We start from the raw sequence: 21162 nt of genomic DNA, 5'->3' as shown, positions 1-21162 counted from the left end.
TATCATCACTTTAGTCTCAAACTCAAATTGCCTACGGGCTAGCAGTTGGAAACCCCTGCTTTAGACAGTACGCTAGAGAATCATTCAAATACTAGCTCTAAAGTGACATTGGTAAATGAACAATGGTTTCTGCTATTCTGACAATCAGCTGCAGATGTGAATGAACGGAGGAAGAAAGTAGTTCCGCTTAGAAAAGGATTTTTTGAAAATTTGTGTTTGATTTTCTTTTTTATACATACCATTATGCCGGTAAACTGTTCTATAAATGCAATATCACACTTGTAGCAGTACGATACGGCTGTATATCATCACTGGTGGGACTCTAAGGCACTCGACCTGCGGCCTCAAGCCAATTCACGCCTTCCAACAGTGCCGATATACAGCCATATTGCAGTGCTACTTACGTGATATTGCTAATATATACAGTTGAAGTCAGAATTATTAGCCCTCCTTTTGATTGTTTTTTTTTTCTTTTTAAATATTTTACAATTAATGTTTAACAGAGCAAGGACAATTTCACAGTATGTCTGATAATATTTTTTATTCTGGAGAAAGTCTTATTTTATTTGGCTAGAATAAAAGCAGATTTTAATTTTTTAAAAGCCATATTAAGGACAAAATTATTAGCCCCTTTAAGCTATTTTTTTTCGATAGTCTACAGAACAAATAACAATATACAATAACTTGCCTAATTACCCTATCCTGCCTAGTTAACCTAAGTAACCTAGTCAAGCCTTTAAATGTCACTTTAAACTGTATAGAAGTGTCTTAAAATATCTAGTCAAATATTATTTACTGTCATCATGGCAAAGGTAAAATAAATCGGTTATTAGAAATGAGTTATTAAAACTATTATGTTTAGAAATGTGTTAAAATCTTCTCTACGTTAAACAGAAATTGGGGAAAAAAATAAACGGGGGCTAATAATTCAGTGGGCTAATAATTCTGACTTCAACTGTATATATGTATATTTGAAGACTATAATAAATATAAATTAACTACAAAATAGAGCATTTTCTTCATCTTTCCGTCTCTTTTACATTTTTGTTTATTCTGCAGTAGTGCCTGATGAAGAAATTTTGCCTTTTTGGAAAAATAATGTACATTGTAATGTACATTATACTCCCATTGTTCTGTAATTTATTATTGTATTATTTAATATTGTATATTCATGTGAAAAAATGTCCACAGGGTCTCATGAATTGTTATTTTTATTTATTCTTTTTTGTGCAGGCTCATTTAAAATAAATCTTTTTTTATTCATGATACACAAAAAAGGATTCCCGCAATGAAAACTTGTTTTTCTTTCATATATAACGTCATAAATATTCTATAGTATGCAGTGCTTTTCTCCTACAATGTTTTAGTGTCATTTTCCTTGACGTGACACTTTAAATATGAATTATTCTTGTTTAATTCACACACATCTTCTTCAATTCATTATTTAACCACCCACCAAACAGTAGTGTCCTCAGCTGTATAAGAGCAGAGCTGAACTTGCGAATCAGAACAGAGGCAGACTTTAGCCACTGCTTTATTCGATTTGCAAACTAGTGCTCACTAAAGCAATAACCGAGTGGATGGAAGGATCTTGCTGCGATTAGTCACCCTGGAGTGAGTGCTAATGAGAGGCTCTGGTGCGGGTGACACACGCAGAGCCACTGACAGTATCGGAGTTTGATTAATTGACCTGGGGTGGGTGTTAATGAGGGAAAGGAACAGGCCGCGTGGAGTTCAGCAGCTCTCCTGACGCAGCATTCAAGCTAGAAACACACACACACTCTCACACTACACACCAGCCACTGTGACAGTCTGGGCCGTGACAACCGCCGGGTCCTTTTGCTTCAGCTGCTTGGTTCAGTGAGCAACTTTGCTGTGTTTGTTCCCCTGGCTGTTACTTCTCCCTTAACCAAAGGGGTCATATCATGAAACAGGATTTTCTTTGTGCTAAAGCAATCTGGTGAATCGTGTCGACATTATGGGTGTGCGATATAAAAATATATATAGAGAGAGAGAGAGTTGAGGTCAGAATTATTAGCTCTCTTTTAATTTTTTTTCTTTTTTAAATATTTCCCAAATTATGTTTCACAGTATTTTCTATATAATTTTTTTTCTGGAGAAAGTCTTATTTGTTTTATTTCAGCTAGAATGAAAGCAGGTTTATATTTTTTAAAATAATTTTAAGGTCAATATTATAAGCCCCCTTAAGCAACATTTCTTCAATTGTCTACAAATTAAGTAATCACACCCTAACTTGCCTTAATAATCTACAGTGTTTCTGCAGGTTTCACCAAGTTAAATGACTTTTAAAGACATTTTAAGACCATTTTAAATGAAATCTAAAGATTTGTTTTGAAATATCCCAGTTAGAAAGGATACTTGCCCGATCAAAAAATTATTACAAATTGAAGAATGGGAAAGAGAGATTGGCATCGAAATATCGGAAGAGATTTGGCAGAATAGCTTAGAGGATATTGATAAGCAATCAATCAACACTAGATTATGCCTCATCCAGTTCAAGGTCCTACATAGGCGACATTTCTCCAAAAAGAAATTACATAGGATTTTCCCAATATATCTCCCATTTGTGATAAGTGCAAATCAGAAGAAGCTGATTTAGCTCATAGTTTTGTATCCTGTCATAAAATACAGGGATTCTGGAATGAGGTTTTTAAAGTGCTTTCAGATGTTCTTGATCAACACGTAGATCCTGACCCAATGGTTATTATATTAGGACATTCTGATTGTACATATTCATTGAGCAGTACACAACAGAAAGTCCTTACATATTGTTTGATTATAGCCAAAAAGCTGCTATTATTATACTGGAAAAATGTTAATCCTCCAACTGCTAAACTATGGCTTATAGAATTGATATCTACTCTGCACTTGGAACGAACCAGATATATTTTAAAAGGCAACATTGGACAATTTCAAAAGATTTGGGGCCCTTTCTTTTGTCACTTCATGGGGAATTCTTCCCCCCCAAGCAATGTATTATAACTAAAAAGTTGTTTTGATTATCTCTGTATTGTATATTTACAGGCTGGGCTTGAGGTGTTTGTTATTGTTTTGTTTTTGTAAATGTGTGCATATCAGAAAAAAATAATCCTGGAATCTGTGACTATTGTAAGCTTATTCAATGACCAAATAAAAAAACTTATTTGACAAAAAATGATTACAAACTAATAAAATTAATAATACAGTAACAATAATTTTGATTGAATATTTTAAAAGTAATTTTCCAATATATCTAATCACAAACCCTATTACCCTTACCAAGAATAAACAAAACATTGCTGTCAACTACTTCAGTCTACAATAATAATAATACTATAATAATAAAAAATATATATAGGTCAGGTCAGTATCCTCAGCAGTTAAACCTTTAAGCAAATGTTACTGTAAGGAAAGTAATCAATGCTATTTTTAAATAAAAAGTTAAGTTTTATTTAGATGGATTGTTGGTGTTGTATGGGTGTTGATAGCCAGATTGGGTAGCTATACATGAATAAGGACAAATTAAGACCTGTTTAACAAAAATTAAAGACCTACAACACAACATTTTAGTAGATTAAAGACTTTTTAAAAGGCCTAAAATTTAGCTTTTGACACTGACATTTTTTTTGATTGTCTACATTGTGTAACTACTGTTACACAATGATATGCCTAATTAACCGAGTTAAGCCTTTGAATGCCACTTTAAGATGAATACCAGCATCTTGAAAAATATCTAATCAAATATTATTTACTGTCATCATGGCAAAGATAAAATAAATCAGTTATTAGAAATGAGTTATTAAAACTTTTAATTTTAGAATTGTGTTGAAAAAAACTTTCTGTTAAACAGAAATTGGAAAATAATTTATACATGGGGGTAATAATTCAGGAAGGCTAATAATTCTGACTTCAACTGTATGTTCCATTATGCAACCATAAATAAGTAGAAAAAAAACTTGTGAATCATGAAATACGAAACTTGTTAATTAACGGATATCTTTACAGTGTTATATCACAAAAAAGGGAAAGAATAGCACAAACTATTCTTTAAACCACACATACACAAAAGCTTGCACACAAACCTAATCAAATTGTATAAAACACATTCCATTTATTATAGTTATTAAATTAATTGTTTGCATTTCCAACCCAATCTCACAGGAATTTGTAACTTTTGGATTTAATGGCTAATTCGTATGAATTTGTATGATCTGGTTTGTACAATTTAGTATGATATTCTCATCACCCATTGACGGTTGGGTTTAGGCGCGGGATTGGGTGCCACGCCTCCTTTTTAAAAATCTTACATTTTTGTACGACTGAACTTATACGAATTCGTACGAATTAGCCACTAAATGGATAAAACGTAAAATACTTACATTTTCTCATGAGATCAGGCTGGCATTTCATATTAGGATGCTAATTCATATAAATTCATATATTCATATAAATGCTAATTATATGAAAATATTGATATATAATACAAACATATAAATACAAACATTAACAAATTAAAAATATAAACACACTGATATAACACTAATTAAAGTTGCACGATATACAGTAGGAATAATCTGACAATGTGCTATTTTGTTTGTCTGTGATCTATTCTGCCATTTGAATACAATTTTACCAGATGACTTGAATAGCGCTATTTGGGGGAAAAAAAATCATTAATTTAGATTGACTGAGATGATCTTTTTAATGTATTACATCCGCATAAAATATTATAAATTGCAAGCGTATATAAATGCAATAGAGCAAATATAAAAGTTAAATAAACCGTGCTTTATGGTTTTCTGGAGAGTCTAACAGTGTTCAGGTACAGAAACTAAAATAATCTGATGTAAAATTACATGGTCTTCGTTATATAAATCATTTAAAGTTTTTTTTTTAATCTTTATTAAGACTTTAAAATGGTACTTTTTTGTGTCTAAATGCTTTATACTTCTGAAATTCTCACACAATCAAAAGGCTTAAATACAGATGATAAACTTACGCTCTGTTATGGTTAAACTCTGCCATGACTCCTAACTTCATTTGTCCTAAATTAAGTGTTTGATGAACTGTTCTGATTAACTATAACCCCAACTTATCATTGCACATTTGTAGATCAAGTTCTTCGACGGGCAGTTTTACAGAAAAAAAAAAAACGAGCATTTGTCCAGCGCACGGTTCTACCTGCACTGGCATCCACACATGACCGCTTGGATTGGCACAGCATAGCTCTGGCTAATGCACCGAGGAATTAGTCTTAACTCAGTAATGAAAACACACCCACGCATTCCATTCATCTTTGGGGGTGATCTAGAGAAAAAGCAGGACGCGTCTTATGCCTCCCACGTCCGTCTAAAGCCAGTGCAGATGTATGCTAATGGACTCCCTGCGCTTCCAGCACGGCATCGGCGCAGCCCACTCATCCTTCAGACCCGTTCCTCTCTCTTAATGAGGGACCAGAGGCGCTGCACAAAAACGCCAAGCCATTATCTCATTGTTTTGGGACCGCATACAGATTTACAAATAAGATGACGTCTGAAAATTCCAACACTGAGCATTTGGGGTTGATAAGTAGGGCTCTACAATATATTTTTTCAACATCAATATTGCAGTGTGTCTGTCTGCAATATTCACATCGCAAGATATGCAATGTTGAATTGGCATTATAGTTGACAAGAAACCGCAGGTCAAAACACATGAGATTTGTGAAGACGCTGCAGAATTCAACCATAATAGAGTGAACGTTTATCATCTGCATGTGTTTTTAAGGTCTGTGACAGTGAAGAGACTTTAATAGCGCATGAAGAAGTTTAATAAAGGTTCATTTGATTGAATATTTTATATGCTGAAGACTATGCAATGTTATTTACATTTGATTGTTCAATTTCTGTACTCAAATAGTGTTAAACTCTCCCCAAAAAGCACTATTTTTGTCACTTTAACATTTGCTCAGTTGCACTTATTTATGACTGTAGTTTGTTTATCATGTGTATAATAAAATACATAAAATATATTTATATTTATTCTCCTACTTGCCATCGATCCCAGTAGTAAGAGCAACAAATAATAACTTGACTTCTAGTTGATCATTTGGAAAAGTGGTAGTTTTTTCAGATGAATCATCTGTTGAACTGCATCCCAACCATCGCATATACTCCAGAAGACCTATTGGAACCTGCATGGACCCAAGACTCTCATAGAATTAGTAATGTTTGGTGTTCAATACGGGGGCATGCGAGAGTTGCATGGCAACATCAACAGTCTGAGGCATCAAGACACTTGTGCTGCCCATTACATTCCAAACCACAGGAGAGGGCAAATTCTTCAGCAGGATAGTGCTCCTTCTCATACTTCAGCCTCCACATATAAGTTCCTGAAAGCAAAGAAGGTCAAGGTGCTCCAGGATTGGCCAGGCAGGTCACCAGATGTGAACATTGTTGAGCTCTGGGAGTCCTGCAAGAACGCTTTCTTTGCCATTCCAGATGACAATTAATACATTATTTGAGTCACTGCAGAGATGTATGGATGCAGTCCTCCAAGCTTATGAGAATCATACACAATATTAATTATTTTTCCACTGCACCATGACTTTATATTCTATACTATATATTATTTCTGTTAAGTGACAAGACTTTTGTCTAAGCAAAGTCAGACCTTACTGTCCTAATTAAATACTTAAAAATCAAGGCATGAGCATATTTTATTTTGGTAGAATAAGCATAATCTAGAGGCCTTTGCCTTTCATATAAGCCACTTCTGATACCAAATGTTCAACTAGAAGTCAAGTTATTATTTGTTGTTTCTAAAACTTGGAAAGGCGACAAGACTTTTGTCAGGTAGTGTGCGTTCCTCTGTGTCGAGTTTCTTTGTGGGTGTTTACACCGGAAATACCTGTAATGCTAACTTTCTGTACTGTTAGTATCTCAAACACACACATTCAAATGTTGGAACCAGCGAACATGCAACAACTTTTAATCATAAGTAATAATGCAAAACAAAAGCCTCCATCTGGAGCTCCTCTACAATGTTCAGTTTTGCTTGAACTATCCCTTTAAATATGAAATCTTTCATCATTGATACCCATTACATAGCAGCGGTGCTGCATTTTAAGCGCTGAGCAATGCAGAAATATGATTTCCTGCAGTCAGATACGGTTTACATAAGAATGAGCTTCATTTGTTTTTGCCTCTGTGTTTTTTAATCCATTTATCCAAATAGGCTTACATGCTACCATCAGTATTGTGTCGCTTTGATAAGTGTCAACTCGAAAGCACACAGCAATCCCTTTATGTTTGATTGAAGGTTGTGAACTGATGGTGCAATGCCATTTCCTGCACTGTGGACAGTTTCACAGCAGTCAAACCCTTGCATTTTACTCCCCTCTGGCCTAGAGTTGAGAGGCAGGACTAAAATCACATGTGAGGGGATTGCAAAAGTTGGAAATTGAAAAATCAAACGTTGCTTGATTTCTGGCATACCCATACTAGACATGGTTTGATGCAGCATTTTCAGAAAGACTCAATAATGATAGATGAGCCAATGCCAATTAGATTTTATCCAGTGGTTCAGTGTGTGTGGAGGGTGTGTAGTGAGAAAACTGCTTATTACTTGTACTTTAAGATGTTTTATATTTACATCTATATTTAAAAAAATCTATAAAGTAGACCTCAGAGAATTTATCCGTGTTTTTTTTTAAATCTTGGTTCTTGTCCTGTTACTGACATTCTGTTGCGCACTGGAAACTTCTGTCACAAAAGCATATTTCTTGTATGTGTAAACATACCTGACAATAAAGCTCTTTCTGAATCTGAACACTATAAAATAAAAATATACATATAAGACATATATAGTTTCTTAAAAGTGTGGGTCAATAAATCTGTAAAAATTTAACTTGTTCAGCTAGGAGACACTAAATTAATCAAAAGAGAAGGGACCCACATTGCTACAAAAATGCATTTTAACATCTTATGAGGTTGTGTGCCTGCTGTGCAATAACTAGATGCACTAAACAATGTTATGTTTACACACATCTACAAATTACATGTAAACACATCAGCTTTTTACAGCATAAGTTACAACAGATACTTTTACTCTACTTGCACTACATTTTTACATTTTATTTATATATATATATATATATATATATATATATATATATATATATATATATATATATATATATATATATATATATATATATATATATATATATACACAGTATATATATATACACAGTATATATATATATATATATATATATATATATATATATATATATATATATATATATATATATATATATATATATATATATATATATAAAATCATTTAAAAAAACAAGGTACCCCTACTCTAAATATCCAGTCTACTGGTCATAAACTGCTACTGAGGGTGGAGGAATTTAAAAACTTAATTGCTTTGGGTATGAATGATCATTTTTTTCCTATTTCTTAAGCATCTGGGAACACAATATCGATGACCTGATGGTAACAATTCGAAGGTGTTTGATTAAGGATGTCTCTCAATTGACAGTTATGATAGCCTTATTTAGTACTCTTCCTTTATATATACCATCAATGCTCTTTAATTTTTTTTCCAACAACTTACTGGCTGTTGCTACCACCTTCCCCAGTGACCTCTTCTGGGCCTCAGAAGCATTTCATACCAACAGATTACAAATATTGTTGCAATACTTTCAATAAAAGCACTATAAAGCATGATCAACTATGTATTGTCAACATTAAAGGACAGTAATTTCTTTAAGAAGTACTTTCTCTGTTGAAGCTTTTTCCTTACAGTCAGTCCAAACAGAATTTGCTCCCCATTAATTAATGTGGGATGAGATTATGTTTTGATGAATACAACATTGAAAAGGTCAGCATTTATTTAATATTAGAATAGGTCGTGACGTTAGATGACCAAAATTCAATGTCTAGCCTGCGTCTAAAGACAAAGTTATTTTGATTTCCAATAACAACGTCAAATAAGGTTGATGTTTGGTAAATTTTAGATTGTGTTAGTGACCAAAATCCAACGTAGAGCCAACATCTTAAACCAAAATCATATTGACATCAAATACTGACATTTGTTCGTCAGGTATGGCAACCAAAATCCAAAGTCTGATAGACGTCATAGTAACACATTTTTAAAACTACTTAGTAAATTACAATTTCTGAGAAAAACTACTCAATTACAGTAGTTTGAGTATGTGTAATTTGTTACTTTACACCACTGGGATTATCACTATAACAATTTTCTGCTATAGGCAATCTGACATCAACTTAATTTTCGCATTATGTTGCAACATTATGTTTTGAAAGATGCATTTTCCCCACTATTGGCTAATAGTCAACATTTACTGTGAAATAAATTAAAAAAAAACTGCTACCAGATGAAACATGACTATCATCTAACAGCATATACCATCATACTTCCTTTAGCTGTCCTCTGGCTTAATTAGTCTCTGCAATTAAACGGACTCACAGCCCACCGTGACAGGAATACATAACACTGAGTGTACTGTCAATGCAAGAGTTCACAGTCCTGAATTTCAGTCTATACAAAGATAAATGTGGGAAGGTCTTAATCTATCAGTGCTGATACAATATGCAGGGATCCCACAGTTTATTTTTAACCAATGGATTTCCATTGACTAACCTGTTAGTTAATGTTAAGAAAAAACAACAACTATAAACTACTGTAAAACCACCAAGAAAAAAAACTGTTGTAAAAACAAGTTTCTCTATTAAGTAGACCGAAATAGTGTACAACAATTAAGCAAAAAATGAACGAGCAATTCCATGCAAACCTTAATCTTGTCATGAAACAAATTACGTTTTCACCAAAATACAGAAACTATGTTTTTTGCGTAAACAAGTATTTTACAGTACTTTAGAAATACTCAAAACGTCTCTGTAAATGTTTTCAGACTATTATATTGGATTTACCAAAGTCACACAAGTGCCAATTTCACATCAGTCACATCCATAACGACACCTTTTCCTCACAAATGCAAAAAATTTTAATAAAATAAAATCAATCATTTTTGTTCTATAGAGAGTCAACTCTTATGCTTTTGATTAGCATTATTTCTGTTGTGCAGTTTAACTCACAGAATTTCTACAAAGTATGTTGTATACTGTAAACTCGCAGACTTTTTGGTCACATAACGAATGTTTATTTTTCTCATTTAAAATACAAAATCTGTTTACAGATTTATATTTTTCTTGTCCCAAAACTCTGTGGTCAGTTGTTTTGTAAAATATAAACTGATGTTTCAGTATAAATGTTAACATGTACGCTGTAAATTTATGTTTGGAGTTTTTACATGTCACATTCATAATGCTGGAATAGCTCGAATATTATTTTATAGTAAAAAAAATATATACAACCATACAAAAAAACCAAGTAATTTATTTAAAAATGTTTATGTAAAACTCAGATTTGATGTTATTTTTTTTAATAAAACTGTCCTTTATTTAGTTATCTGTTTTGTATTTGAGTTTTGTTTTACATGTTCTATTGTAGTGCACTGTTGATGATTTGTTTGTGTAAATGACTCCGGGCACCTTACTACAAACTACTTGGAAAAAGAACTTTTTTCTTTCATTTTTCCATTATTATGGTGATCGAAAGAAATTTGTAAAATAAGAAAATGTTAAATACTAAAAATGTAAAAGTTAAATATTAAAAATACTGTTTTTAATTTGTATTTTATACTGTAAACATTACATGTTATTTTGTAAATGTGTTTACATTTTTACAGTATTTTTATTAAAGTGTTCAGGCAACCAGAGCTGCCATTTCTATTTATTTAGATATTCATTGATATAGCTCTGTAAAAAACACAACAGAATTTTATATACTGAATCACTCAAAAAAAAATCAATTATTATTACAAATACTTAGTAATTTAGTAAAATTTTATTTAAATAAATATGCATGTCATTAAAAAAAATTTGACTTTCCATCATCAATGAAAACATTAAACAAAAAATCTTTAATCATATTTTTGTCTCTTTTAATATGACACAAATGTTACTTTACACTTCAAAATGTAGAAGCTCAACAGTCACAACTGATTGTAAATATTTAGCTACAAACTTAAAATAAAGGTCAGAACTAAAATAGATCAAATAGGTTAACAATTAACTAAAGCCTGTACATGTCAACACAGACTGAGCAAACAAACCTGATTAGCATCCAGTAAAACTTTACAACAGCAAAGTACTTGTACATGAACATTAACAGGCAGAACATGAACACTTTCTTACAAACCCTGAACAGTCAAATCCGATGCAAATGGGCAGAAGAGCAGCTGACATGCAAAACTCCTAAAACATGACTCACTGTATCTCTGCAGCCATGTTGCGCTGTCAAAGTTTACAAGCCCATTACGTCGCTAAAACTTTGGAGAAATAGATAAAACTATTAATACCTGCGGTGTGTGTTTCGCTTTCTTTTTCCAATGGCGTTTCTGCATCCGAGTAGTCTTTAAACTGAACTTCTCTCACGGTAACAGGCCATATTTTACCAGCGATAGCGTCTCTGAACGACTGAATATAATCCATGATAGCGAGAAAGTATAAGCATTTAAAAGGACTAAAAACAATAATATAACTATGAGTTATGTGCACAGATGAGACCTCTGACACACACGAGCAGAATCAGGAACTAACTCACTGACAGCTGCCCGCTACTAAACTTTTCGCCGTTTGTCGTTACGCTACACGCAAGCAACGTGACGCGACGCTACCAAAACGCGCCCTTCTCTACACTGCAAGTGAAGGAATCCTGACGTCAACGAGGACAGTGATTGGTCGATTAGCCGCGACGTCAGGTTTGCGTCGCGTTTGAAGCAGCGCGTACAGTGAAATACCTGAAGGGAAAATATCGTCAAATTACATCTTTTTACCATTATACTTTGAAGTTTACGACTGTTTATGATTATTGGCAGGAATAGGTGATTACGCTTGAGTAAAAACCGCCTAAACAACAATCACAAAGAAAAACTTCCAAAATACGTTACTGAACAACATAATAAAACGTTACAGTAGTTAGCTGACCGGGTACTATTTAATATCATGAACATGTGATACTTGAAGTTTGCCGGAGATACCCTTACAAATATTAGCCATTGTTTTATTGAAGTAAATGTATTTTAAAGGCCTATTTTTATGGTATATTGATTTGTACAATTCACCTAAATATATGCTAAGTATGGTAAGGCTAGTGTAGGTCATTGGTTTCCATTGTTTAACTACAAAAGTCATGCTTTGGCATTTCCCCCCTTGTTTCACCAGAAAAAAAAAAAAAATCATTGTGTATGTAAATAGGCAAATTATGTATTTTATAGACTTTAAAAACCTTCAGAATATAGATTAACAAGTTTATTTACAAATGTTTGTAAAAAATTACCCACATGGAGTTTAATAATGATGACTATATTAATTAAATAATGTATTTACAACGTGTTTACTTTTTTTAACTATAAAATGCTTTTGTGAATAAATTAATGCCAATGATTTTCTCCATGAGGGGACCTATTACATAATTGAGTGAAATGAATGGCTTCAAACCCCTCTATTTATTATCACAGTTTTCAAATAAGCTATGATACTGGTTCACGACCCAGAAATTATCAACATAGAATAGCATAGAACATCTCTGTCACTGATGATCGTAGCATGTTACATAACTTTAAAATTTATGACAAGTTTATTGACCAGAATTATGGTGATTACGTTTGAGTAAAATAGTTTGAGTAAACCGTCTAAACATCAATCAGAAAGCACAACTTGCAAAATACATTACTAAACAACATAGCCTAATATACAGTGGTTAGCTGACTGGGTACTATTCAGGCTAATATCATGAACGTATGACACTTGAAGTTTGTTGAAGATACCCTTACAAAAATTTGCCATGGTTTTATTAAAGTAAACTATTTTTCTATGGAATATTGATTTGTATGAAGAATTCACCTAAAGATTTGCTAACTATGGTAAGGCTAGTGTAGGTTATTTTTGGTTTCCATTGTTTAACTACAAAAGCCATGTTTTGGCATTTCCCCACCATGTTTCAGCAGAAAAAAATAAATCATTGTAAATGGGCAAATTATGTATTTTATAGACTTTAAAAACCTTCAGAATATACATATTAACAAAGCAATGTTTGTTTACAAAATTTAGTAAAAATTACCCACATAGAGTTTAATACAATTGTATATGATGATGACTATATTTATTAAATAATGTATTTACAATGTGTTTACTACTTACTATTTTGTTTTAAACTATTTAAAATGCTTTTGTGAATAAATTAAAGCCAATGTTTTCTCCATAAGGGAACTTGGGCCTATTTACTACGTTATCGAGAGACTAAGCTCTCTATTTATTATCACAGTTTTCAAATAGGCTATGACACTGGTTCATGACCCAGAATTTATCAACACATTAAGCTTAAAACATCTGTCACAGATAATCATAGCATGTTACATAACTTTGAAGTTTATGACGAATGAAGTTTATTGGCCAGAATTATGGTGATTATGTTTGAGTAAAAACATCAAACATAATCTAAACCTCAATCACAAAGCAAAACTTTCAAAATACATTATTAAACAACATAATATACAGTAGTTAGCTGATCAGGTACTATTTAACATCATGAACGTATGACACTTGAAGTTTATTGGAGATACCCTTACAAAAATTACCCTAATTTTATTAAAGTAAATGTATTTTTAAAGGCCTATTTTTGTGCAATATTGATTTGTATAAACAATTCACCTAAAAGATTTGCTAACTATGGTAAGGCTACAGTGGGTCATTTGTGGCTACCACTGTTTAACTACAAAAGCCATATTTTGACATTTTTCACCAGAAAAAATAAAAAAATCATTGTGTATGTAAATGAGCAAATTATGTATTTTATAGACTTTAAAAACTTTCAGAAAATAGATTAAGTTTGTTTACAAAAGTTTGTAAAAATTACCCACATGGGAGTTTATTATGATGATGACTATATTCATTAAATAATGTATTTACAATGTGTTTACAGTTTTTTTTAACTATAAAATGCTTTTGTGAACAAATGAATGACAATGAGGGAACTTAGGCCTATATATTACATTATCAAGTGAAATTAATGGCTTTATTATCGCAGTTTTTAAATATGGTACTGGTTCATGACCCAGAAATTAACACATTAAGCATAAAATATCTCTGTCACAAATGACCATACCATACACAACTTTGAAGGTTATGAAAAATTAAGTTTATTGGCCAGAATTATGGTGATTATGTTTGAGTAACATGATGATTACGTTTGAGTGAACCGTCTAAACATCAATCACAAAGCAAAACTTTCAAAATACATTACTAAACAACATAATATACAGTAGTTAGTTGACCGGGTATTTAATATCATGAACATATGACACTTAAAGTTTGCCGGAGATACCCTAACAAATATTATCTATGGTTTTATTAAAGTAAATGTATTTTTAAAGGCCTATTTTTGTGCAATATTGATTTGTATGAACAATTCACCTAAAGATATGCTAACTATGGTAAGGCTAGTGTAGGTCATTTGTGGCTACCACGCTTTGTCGTTTCCCCCCCATGTTTCACCAGAAAAAAATAAATCATTGTAAATGGGCAAATTATGCATTTTATAGACTTTAAAAACCTTTAGAATATAGATTAACAATTTGTTTACAAAAGTTTGTAAAAATTACCCACATAGAGTTTAATATACAATTGTATATAATGAATTGTATATATATTTATTAAATAATGTATTTACAATGTGTTTACCGTTTTGTTTTAACTGTAAAAAAAATGCTTTTGTGAATAAATTAAAGCCAATGTTTTCTCCATAAGGGAACTTGGGCCTATATTTTACATTAGAGTGAAATTAATGGCTTAGCCCTCTATTTATTATCACAGTTATGATACTGGTTCATGACCCAGAAATTATCAACACATTAAGAATAAAATATCTATCACAGATAATCATATATGTTTATGATGAATTAAGTTTATTGGCCAGAATTATGGTGATTATGTTGGAGTAAACCGTCTAAACATCAATCACAAAGCACAACTTGCAAAATACTTAACTAAACAACACAATATACAGGGAGTTAGCTGACCAGGTACTATTTAATATCATGAACACATGGCACTTGAAGTTACCCTTACAAATATTAGACAGGGTTTTATTAAAGTATAAGTATTTTTAAAGGCCTATTTTTATAATGGAATATTGATTTGTATGAACAGTTCACCTAAAATTATGCCATTTCACTAGAAAAAAATAAAACATTGTATATGTAAATGGGCAAATTATGTATTTTTTTAGACTTTAAAAAACCTCAGAATATAGATAATACCAAAGCTGTAAAGTTTGTTTACAAAGGTTTGTAAAAATGATTTACCCATGTGGAGTTTAAAATACAATTGTAGCCTACAGTATATGATGATGAATAAATTCAATAAATACCGTATAACAGTTTGTTTACAACCAATGGATGTTTTAATCCATGAGGAAAGCTTAAATAAATATGTACACTATTGAGTGAAATAAATGGCTTTAAGCATCTATTTATGATCGCAGTTTTCATGTTTGATACTGGTTCATGACCTAGAAATTATCAACACATTAAGCATAAAACATCTGTCACAGATGATCGTAGCATGTTACATGATTATTTACCACGCCTCAGGCACATTTTGATCTGTGATTACTCAAAACAGAACGGCACATACTGCTATCACATGATCGTTTCGTGTGAAAATAACAGTAAACCTTGAATTCAGAGGGGGTAAATTAGGCAAACATGCTGTAATTATGCAGAGAGTCTCAATTATATTTCAGCTTGATGAAAACAGCTTGCAGGGAAGGCGATCAGTAGATCTCCACCTCCCCAACCACATCTATACGGCTCGTCTGATGATATGAGAGCCACTGCTAATTGCAAAGATTGTTCAGTGTCTTTTTAATTCATCAAGTTAATTACATCCCAAGGGGTGACAAATGAAATGTGCCTCTCAGGCCAAATTTACACGCGTCCCAAAATCCCCCAAAAGCACATGAGAGAAACTCCCTCTGCTGGTCTGCCATAAAAACTGCACAAGGATAGATTTTGGTGCCTTGTCCGGTCCAGCTGAGTTTGCAACAAAGATGACATGCATAAAAGCAACTGCTGATAAAAGACTTCCCGAAAGCCCATTGTTGTGGAAACAGCTAAATCTGTTATCAACGGAGTAACCCAAAAGCCCAACGTCCGGCCAAAATGGTGTTCAGAGGAAAAAAAGAGCACAATAGAGTCGTATATGATGGATTAAACTTTCTGCTCATACTGCCCAGGCTTTTTATCATTCCTTGTATTGGTCATTTTAGTGAAGAAACTGGAGCGTAATTTATGCTATTATAAAATTAGTATGGTGCTATAGTGTCATTTAGATTCTCTCATGGTTTGTAAACATATTTTACACAATTTTTAATGGTTTAGTAACCATTATTAGTATGTATTTAATTATTTATTTACTTCGTTAGCTAAACATGAATGATTGATTTAATTTTAAACATTTAAAAAGATATTTTAATAGTTTTTTGTATACAGTTGCAATCAGAATTATTAAATACCCTTTTATTTTATTTTTTTTTAATTTCCCAAACGATGTTTAACAGAGCAAAGAAATATTCACAGTATGTCTGATAATATTTTTTCTTCTGGAGAAAGTAATATTTGCTTTATTTCGGCCAGAATAAAAGCAGTGTTTAATTTTTTTAAAAACATTAAGGTCAAAATTATTAGCCCCTTTAAGCTATATATTTTTTTCGATAGTCTAAAGAACAAACCATCATTATACAATAACTTGCCTAATTACCCTATCCTGCCTAGTTAACCTAATTAACCTAGTTAAGCCTTTAAATGTCACTTTAAGCTGTATAGAAGTGTCTTGAAAAATATCTAGTCAAATATTATTTACTTTTTATTTAAATTATTTTTTATTTTTATTATTATTTATAAATCAGTTATTAGAAATGAGTTATTAAAACTATTATGATTAGAAATGTGTTGAAATTTTTCTCTCAGTTAAACTGAAATGGGGGAAAATAAACAGGGGGGCTAATAATTCAGGGAGTTTAATAATTCTGATTGCAACTGTATGTATTTATTTAAATATTTAATTGCAAAATAAAAAATAAAATGGACAAATGTTGCCTTAAGCTTCAAAAAATCATGCAAATTTAAGCTTTTATGATTTGTTTAGACAACTAAACTAAAATTTCCACACTATGCAAAAAATTCTACTGAAAACATGATTCTTATTTAATTAAAATCAAATAATATAACATTGCAGCTGGAAGGACATCCACATAAAACATATGCTGGATAAGTTGGCGGTTCATTCCGCTGTGGCGACCCCAGATTAATAAAGGGACTAAGCCAAAAAGAAAATGAATGAATGAATAATATAACATACAGAAAAATTGAAACACATGTAAATAAGTCTATTAACAAACCACAAATACATCAATCAGACTTGAACCACAAGATGCAAAAAATATATATATATAGCAATTAATAGTATTCTGTGCTTTTATTGTTATCCTTTTTAAATAATTCATCAATTTTAAGTGATCCACTGATATTTATTTTTGTAAAGTACTTTAATTTATTTATTTTTTTTAGTACTTCTATTCAGATGTTTTCATTTGTATTACTTCACTGTGTTTTAAAAATTATTCGATTAAAAATGACAACAACAACAACCATAACAACACCAGATTATTACATCAAATATGGGATTTTCAACTATGAAAACAAACAATAGGTAAGTTAAATGTTAACTATTATTATTTTTAAGCAAGGTCTATCATTTATTTCACCACCATTTTAAAATGACAGAATTTACTGACCTAAAAATAAATGTAAAATATTATCAATGATTATAATATTCATGATTAGAAACAAAAATGTCTATCTGTTCCTCACAGAAAGTTGTTGAAAGCAGGGGCGTAGCGGACATTTTAAAAGTGGGTGGGACGGCTGTATGAGATCATACGTTCATATAATTATTAATCACCTGTTTCTAAATGGTCTGTCTGGAATATTACATTCAAGTTATATAGACTACTTAGTATTTTTTGGTCTTTGGCCACAAATGTAAACTGACATTTCATTCAAAGTAAACTAAAAATACTGTTTTGCAGGTAAACTACACACCATAAAATAAAGACCTTTTGTTTTGCTGTCATGGCATGCCAATTCAAAACCGGTACACAATTCATTATTTCTTAAATACCAAAAAGTTAAGGGCATTCCAAATATTTGTGTGCTGAACACAAATTACATTTGCATTAATAACACATCATTTTTATTAATACAAAACATACTTTTTTGTACATCTTGATGCTAATCTTTCATATGAAAAGTCATCAATGCATTTTGATTAATCCATTTTAGATAATTTTTAGATGTCTTAATCATAACACCCACTCACTTTCCTTCAGCTTAGTCCCTGATTCATAAGGGGTCGGCACAGCGGAATGAACCCCCAAATACTCTGACATATGATTCATGCGGTTTCCCTTCCACTGAAAGTACACCCACTCATGAAACCCCAGTGCTGGGAAACAACTATACACTCTCTCTCTCTCTCTCTCACACACACGCACACGCACACGCACACGCACACGCACGCACGCACGCACGCACGCACGCACGCACGCACGCACGCACGCACGCACGCACGCACGCACGCACGCACGCACGCACGCACACACACACACACACACACACACACACACACACACACACACACAATAGCCAATTTATTTTTTTCCAATTCACCTACCGGGGAAACCGGAGTAGAGGGTAAACATAACCTGTTTACAGTAAAAATAATAATAATAATAATAAAATAATAATTAAAATAGCACAATAACAACAAAGTTAATACACCAAAAGGAGTTTTGAGTTAATTTTTTCACTCCTACCTCAATTCTTAACCAATTGTTTCCAAAAAATTTAGAACAGTTTAAAGATAAACATAAGTGGAATCACAATAATTTATGCAGTTATGAAAATAATAACCAAAAGTAGCCGAAATGACTGATGTGATATAGATCACTATCCTATGCATTCTAAAGATTTATTTTACAGTGCACTAATTAATTTAATCCCTTTTTGATGTGCACAAAAAAATGATTAATTGGATTTACTAAATTTGACTAAATAGTTGGTTCCAAACAATGTATATGGGCTGAATTTAAACAAACAAATGAAGTGGAACAATACTAAATTGAATTAGCTTGTTTAAACACAGCCCATATAAATTGTTTGCAACCTTAACAAATGTAGTAAGTCCAATGAATCATTTAATCAGTAAGTCCAATCAATACTCATTTGGAACAAGCCAAGGGTGAGTAAAATTTCATTTTTGGGTGAACTATCAGTTTAATGTGTAATATATACACACACAAGAGGATGTACAGAAACATACCACTGATTCGAAGTTCTCCAAGCTCTGCTGTAATTAAAGAACAGTTTAATTTGACCAGCGCTACGAAAGATCCATCGTTCTCAATTCACAGACGAGAAATCAAATAAGCCCTATTAATGAGGCAGATTAAAGCAGGGTTTCCCTCCCAACCAATAATGCGGTCTCCTCTCACCACGTTCACTGTACGCCTTCTCCTATTTCAATTTCCAGATTGGAAGAGAGTCTGGGGAAATAATAAGGAGCACACTGAATTAGTTCATTTGTTCTCTATTTATAGTGATTCCTCAAATGATGCAAAACGAATAAGGCACTATATATATATATATATATATATATATATATATATATATATATATATATATATATACACTGTAACCATTTATTGGTTATTTAACATGCACCCAGCAGCAAATGTTTGAAAAATTGAACTTGACAAGTAAATGAAATGGAATTACTTGCCAATCTGCCAGTAACTTCATTAGGAACTGTAACATAAGGCTTCAATTGAATTGTAAGATGGCTCTGACCCTCGCTGATATAAGATATGTGCAAAGACAAACAAAACATTAAGACTCAAGCATATGTTAACTGCTTTTGTCAGGGAGCCTTCTGAGATGTTGTGTCTAGACATATGGGTGTACAACAGTAGGAGCCAACCTTTCTTTAAAACAAACGAAACAGTTATTTTGAACAACATATTCAGATTTCTTCCCCAAATTAACCCAAAACTAGTTAGGTGACAATGGAGGTGAGGTTCCAAATGCATATTATTAACACCTTAGACAGGCAGGCAATGGTCAAACAGGAACAAACGGAATCATGAGGGTAATCCAACAGCAAAATCGTGGTCACAGGCAGAGGTTGGTGCAGGCGGCAAAAAAAGAAACAAAGAAACAAGGCAAGGATCTAAAAGGTAGGGTGAGACTAGACAAGGACTCAGCAAAGTGTGCATGTATGAAAGGTGAAAATATAGTCCAGGTAATCAGTCCATGACGAGTTTCAAGCTGTGTGAGAGTAATCAAGAGTGATGTAGAACTGGTGTGTGTAAGGTGCATGATGGGATGTGTGGTTTGACAATGTTTTCCACTGATCTGTAAGACCTAGACTGCTGGTGATCATGACAACTACACACTTTACATTATAAATAATTTAGGAAAATTAACTTGCCAAGGCTGAATCTACAGTATTTGATGAAAAAAAAGTGAATACTGTGAAATATTAGACTGATTTTAAATCACTGTTTGAAAATATTTTAAAATGTCATTTATTCACGGAGGGGCGACACGGCGGCACAGTGGGTCGCATGATCGTCTCACAGCAAGAAGGTCACTGGTTCGAGCCCCAACTGGGTCAGTTGGCATTTCTGTGTGGAGTTTGCATGTTCTCCCTGTGTTTGCGTGGGTTTTCTCCGGGTGCTCAAACCACAAACCCAAAGACATGCGGTTTAAGTAAATTGAATAAACCAAATTGGCCGTAGTGTAAGTGTATGAACGCAGGAGTGTATGGGTGTTTGGTTTGTGGCTGGAACGGCATCCGCTGTGTAAAACATTGATAAGTTGATGGTTCATTCCGCTGTGGCGACACCAAATTAATAAAGGGACTAAGCTGAAAAAAAAAAAATGAATGAATGAATTTATTCATGGAA

The 21162-nt window shown here is 32.6% G+C and overlaps 1 protein-coding gene across 4 annotated transcripts in view; it reads right to left on the bottom strand.

The window, feature by feature from the left end:
- The window catches only part of oxr1a (oxidation resistance 1a), a 305739-nt gene that overhangs the window by 122478 nt on the left and 162099 nt on the right, over positions 1–21162 (bottom strand). Inside the window, exon 1 of one of the 4 annotated variants that reach the window (XM_056474696.1) lies at positions 11435–11721. The exons of the other annotated variants lie outside the window; for them this stretch is intronic. Coding sequence (XP_056330671.1) covers positions 11435–11567 — 133 coding nt within the window. The 5' untranslated portion in view covers positions 11568–11721. Of the gene's footprint in view, positions 1–11434; positions 11722–21162 lie in introns of those variants that run through there. 4 annotated transcript variants of the gene reach the window in all.

Source organism: Danio aesculapii, chromosome 16 (assembly GCF_903798145.1).
Source record: "Danio aesculapii chromosome 16, fDanAes4.1, whole genome shotgun sequence".
NCBI lineage: Eukaryota > Metazoa > Chordata > Actinopteri > Cypriniformes > Danionidae > Danio > Danio aesculapii.
The sequence above is the reverse complement of the archived record's forward strand: the minus strand, read 5'-3'. Positions and strand labels throughout refer to the sequence as shown.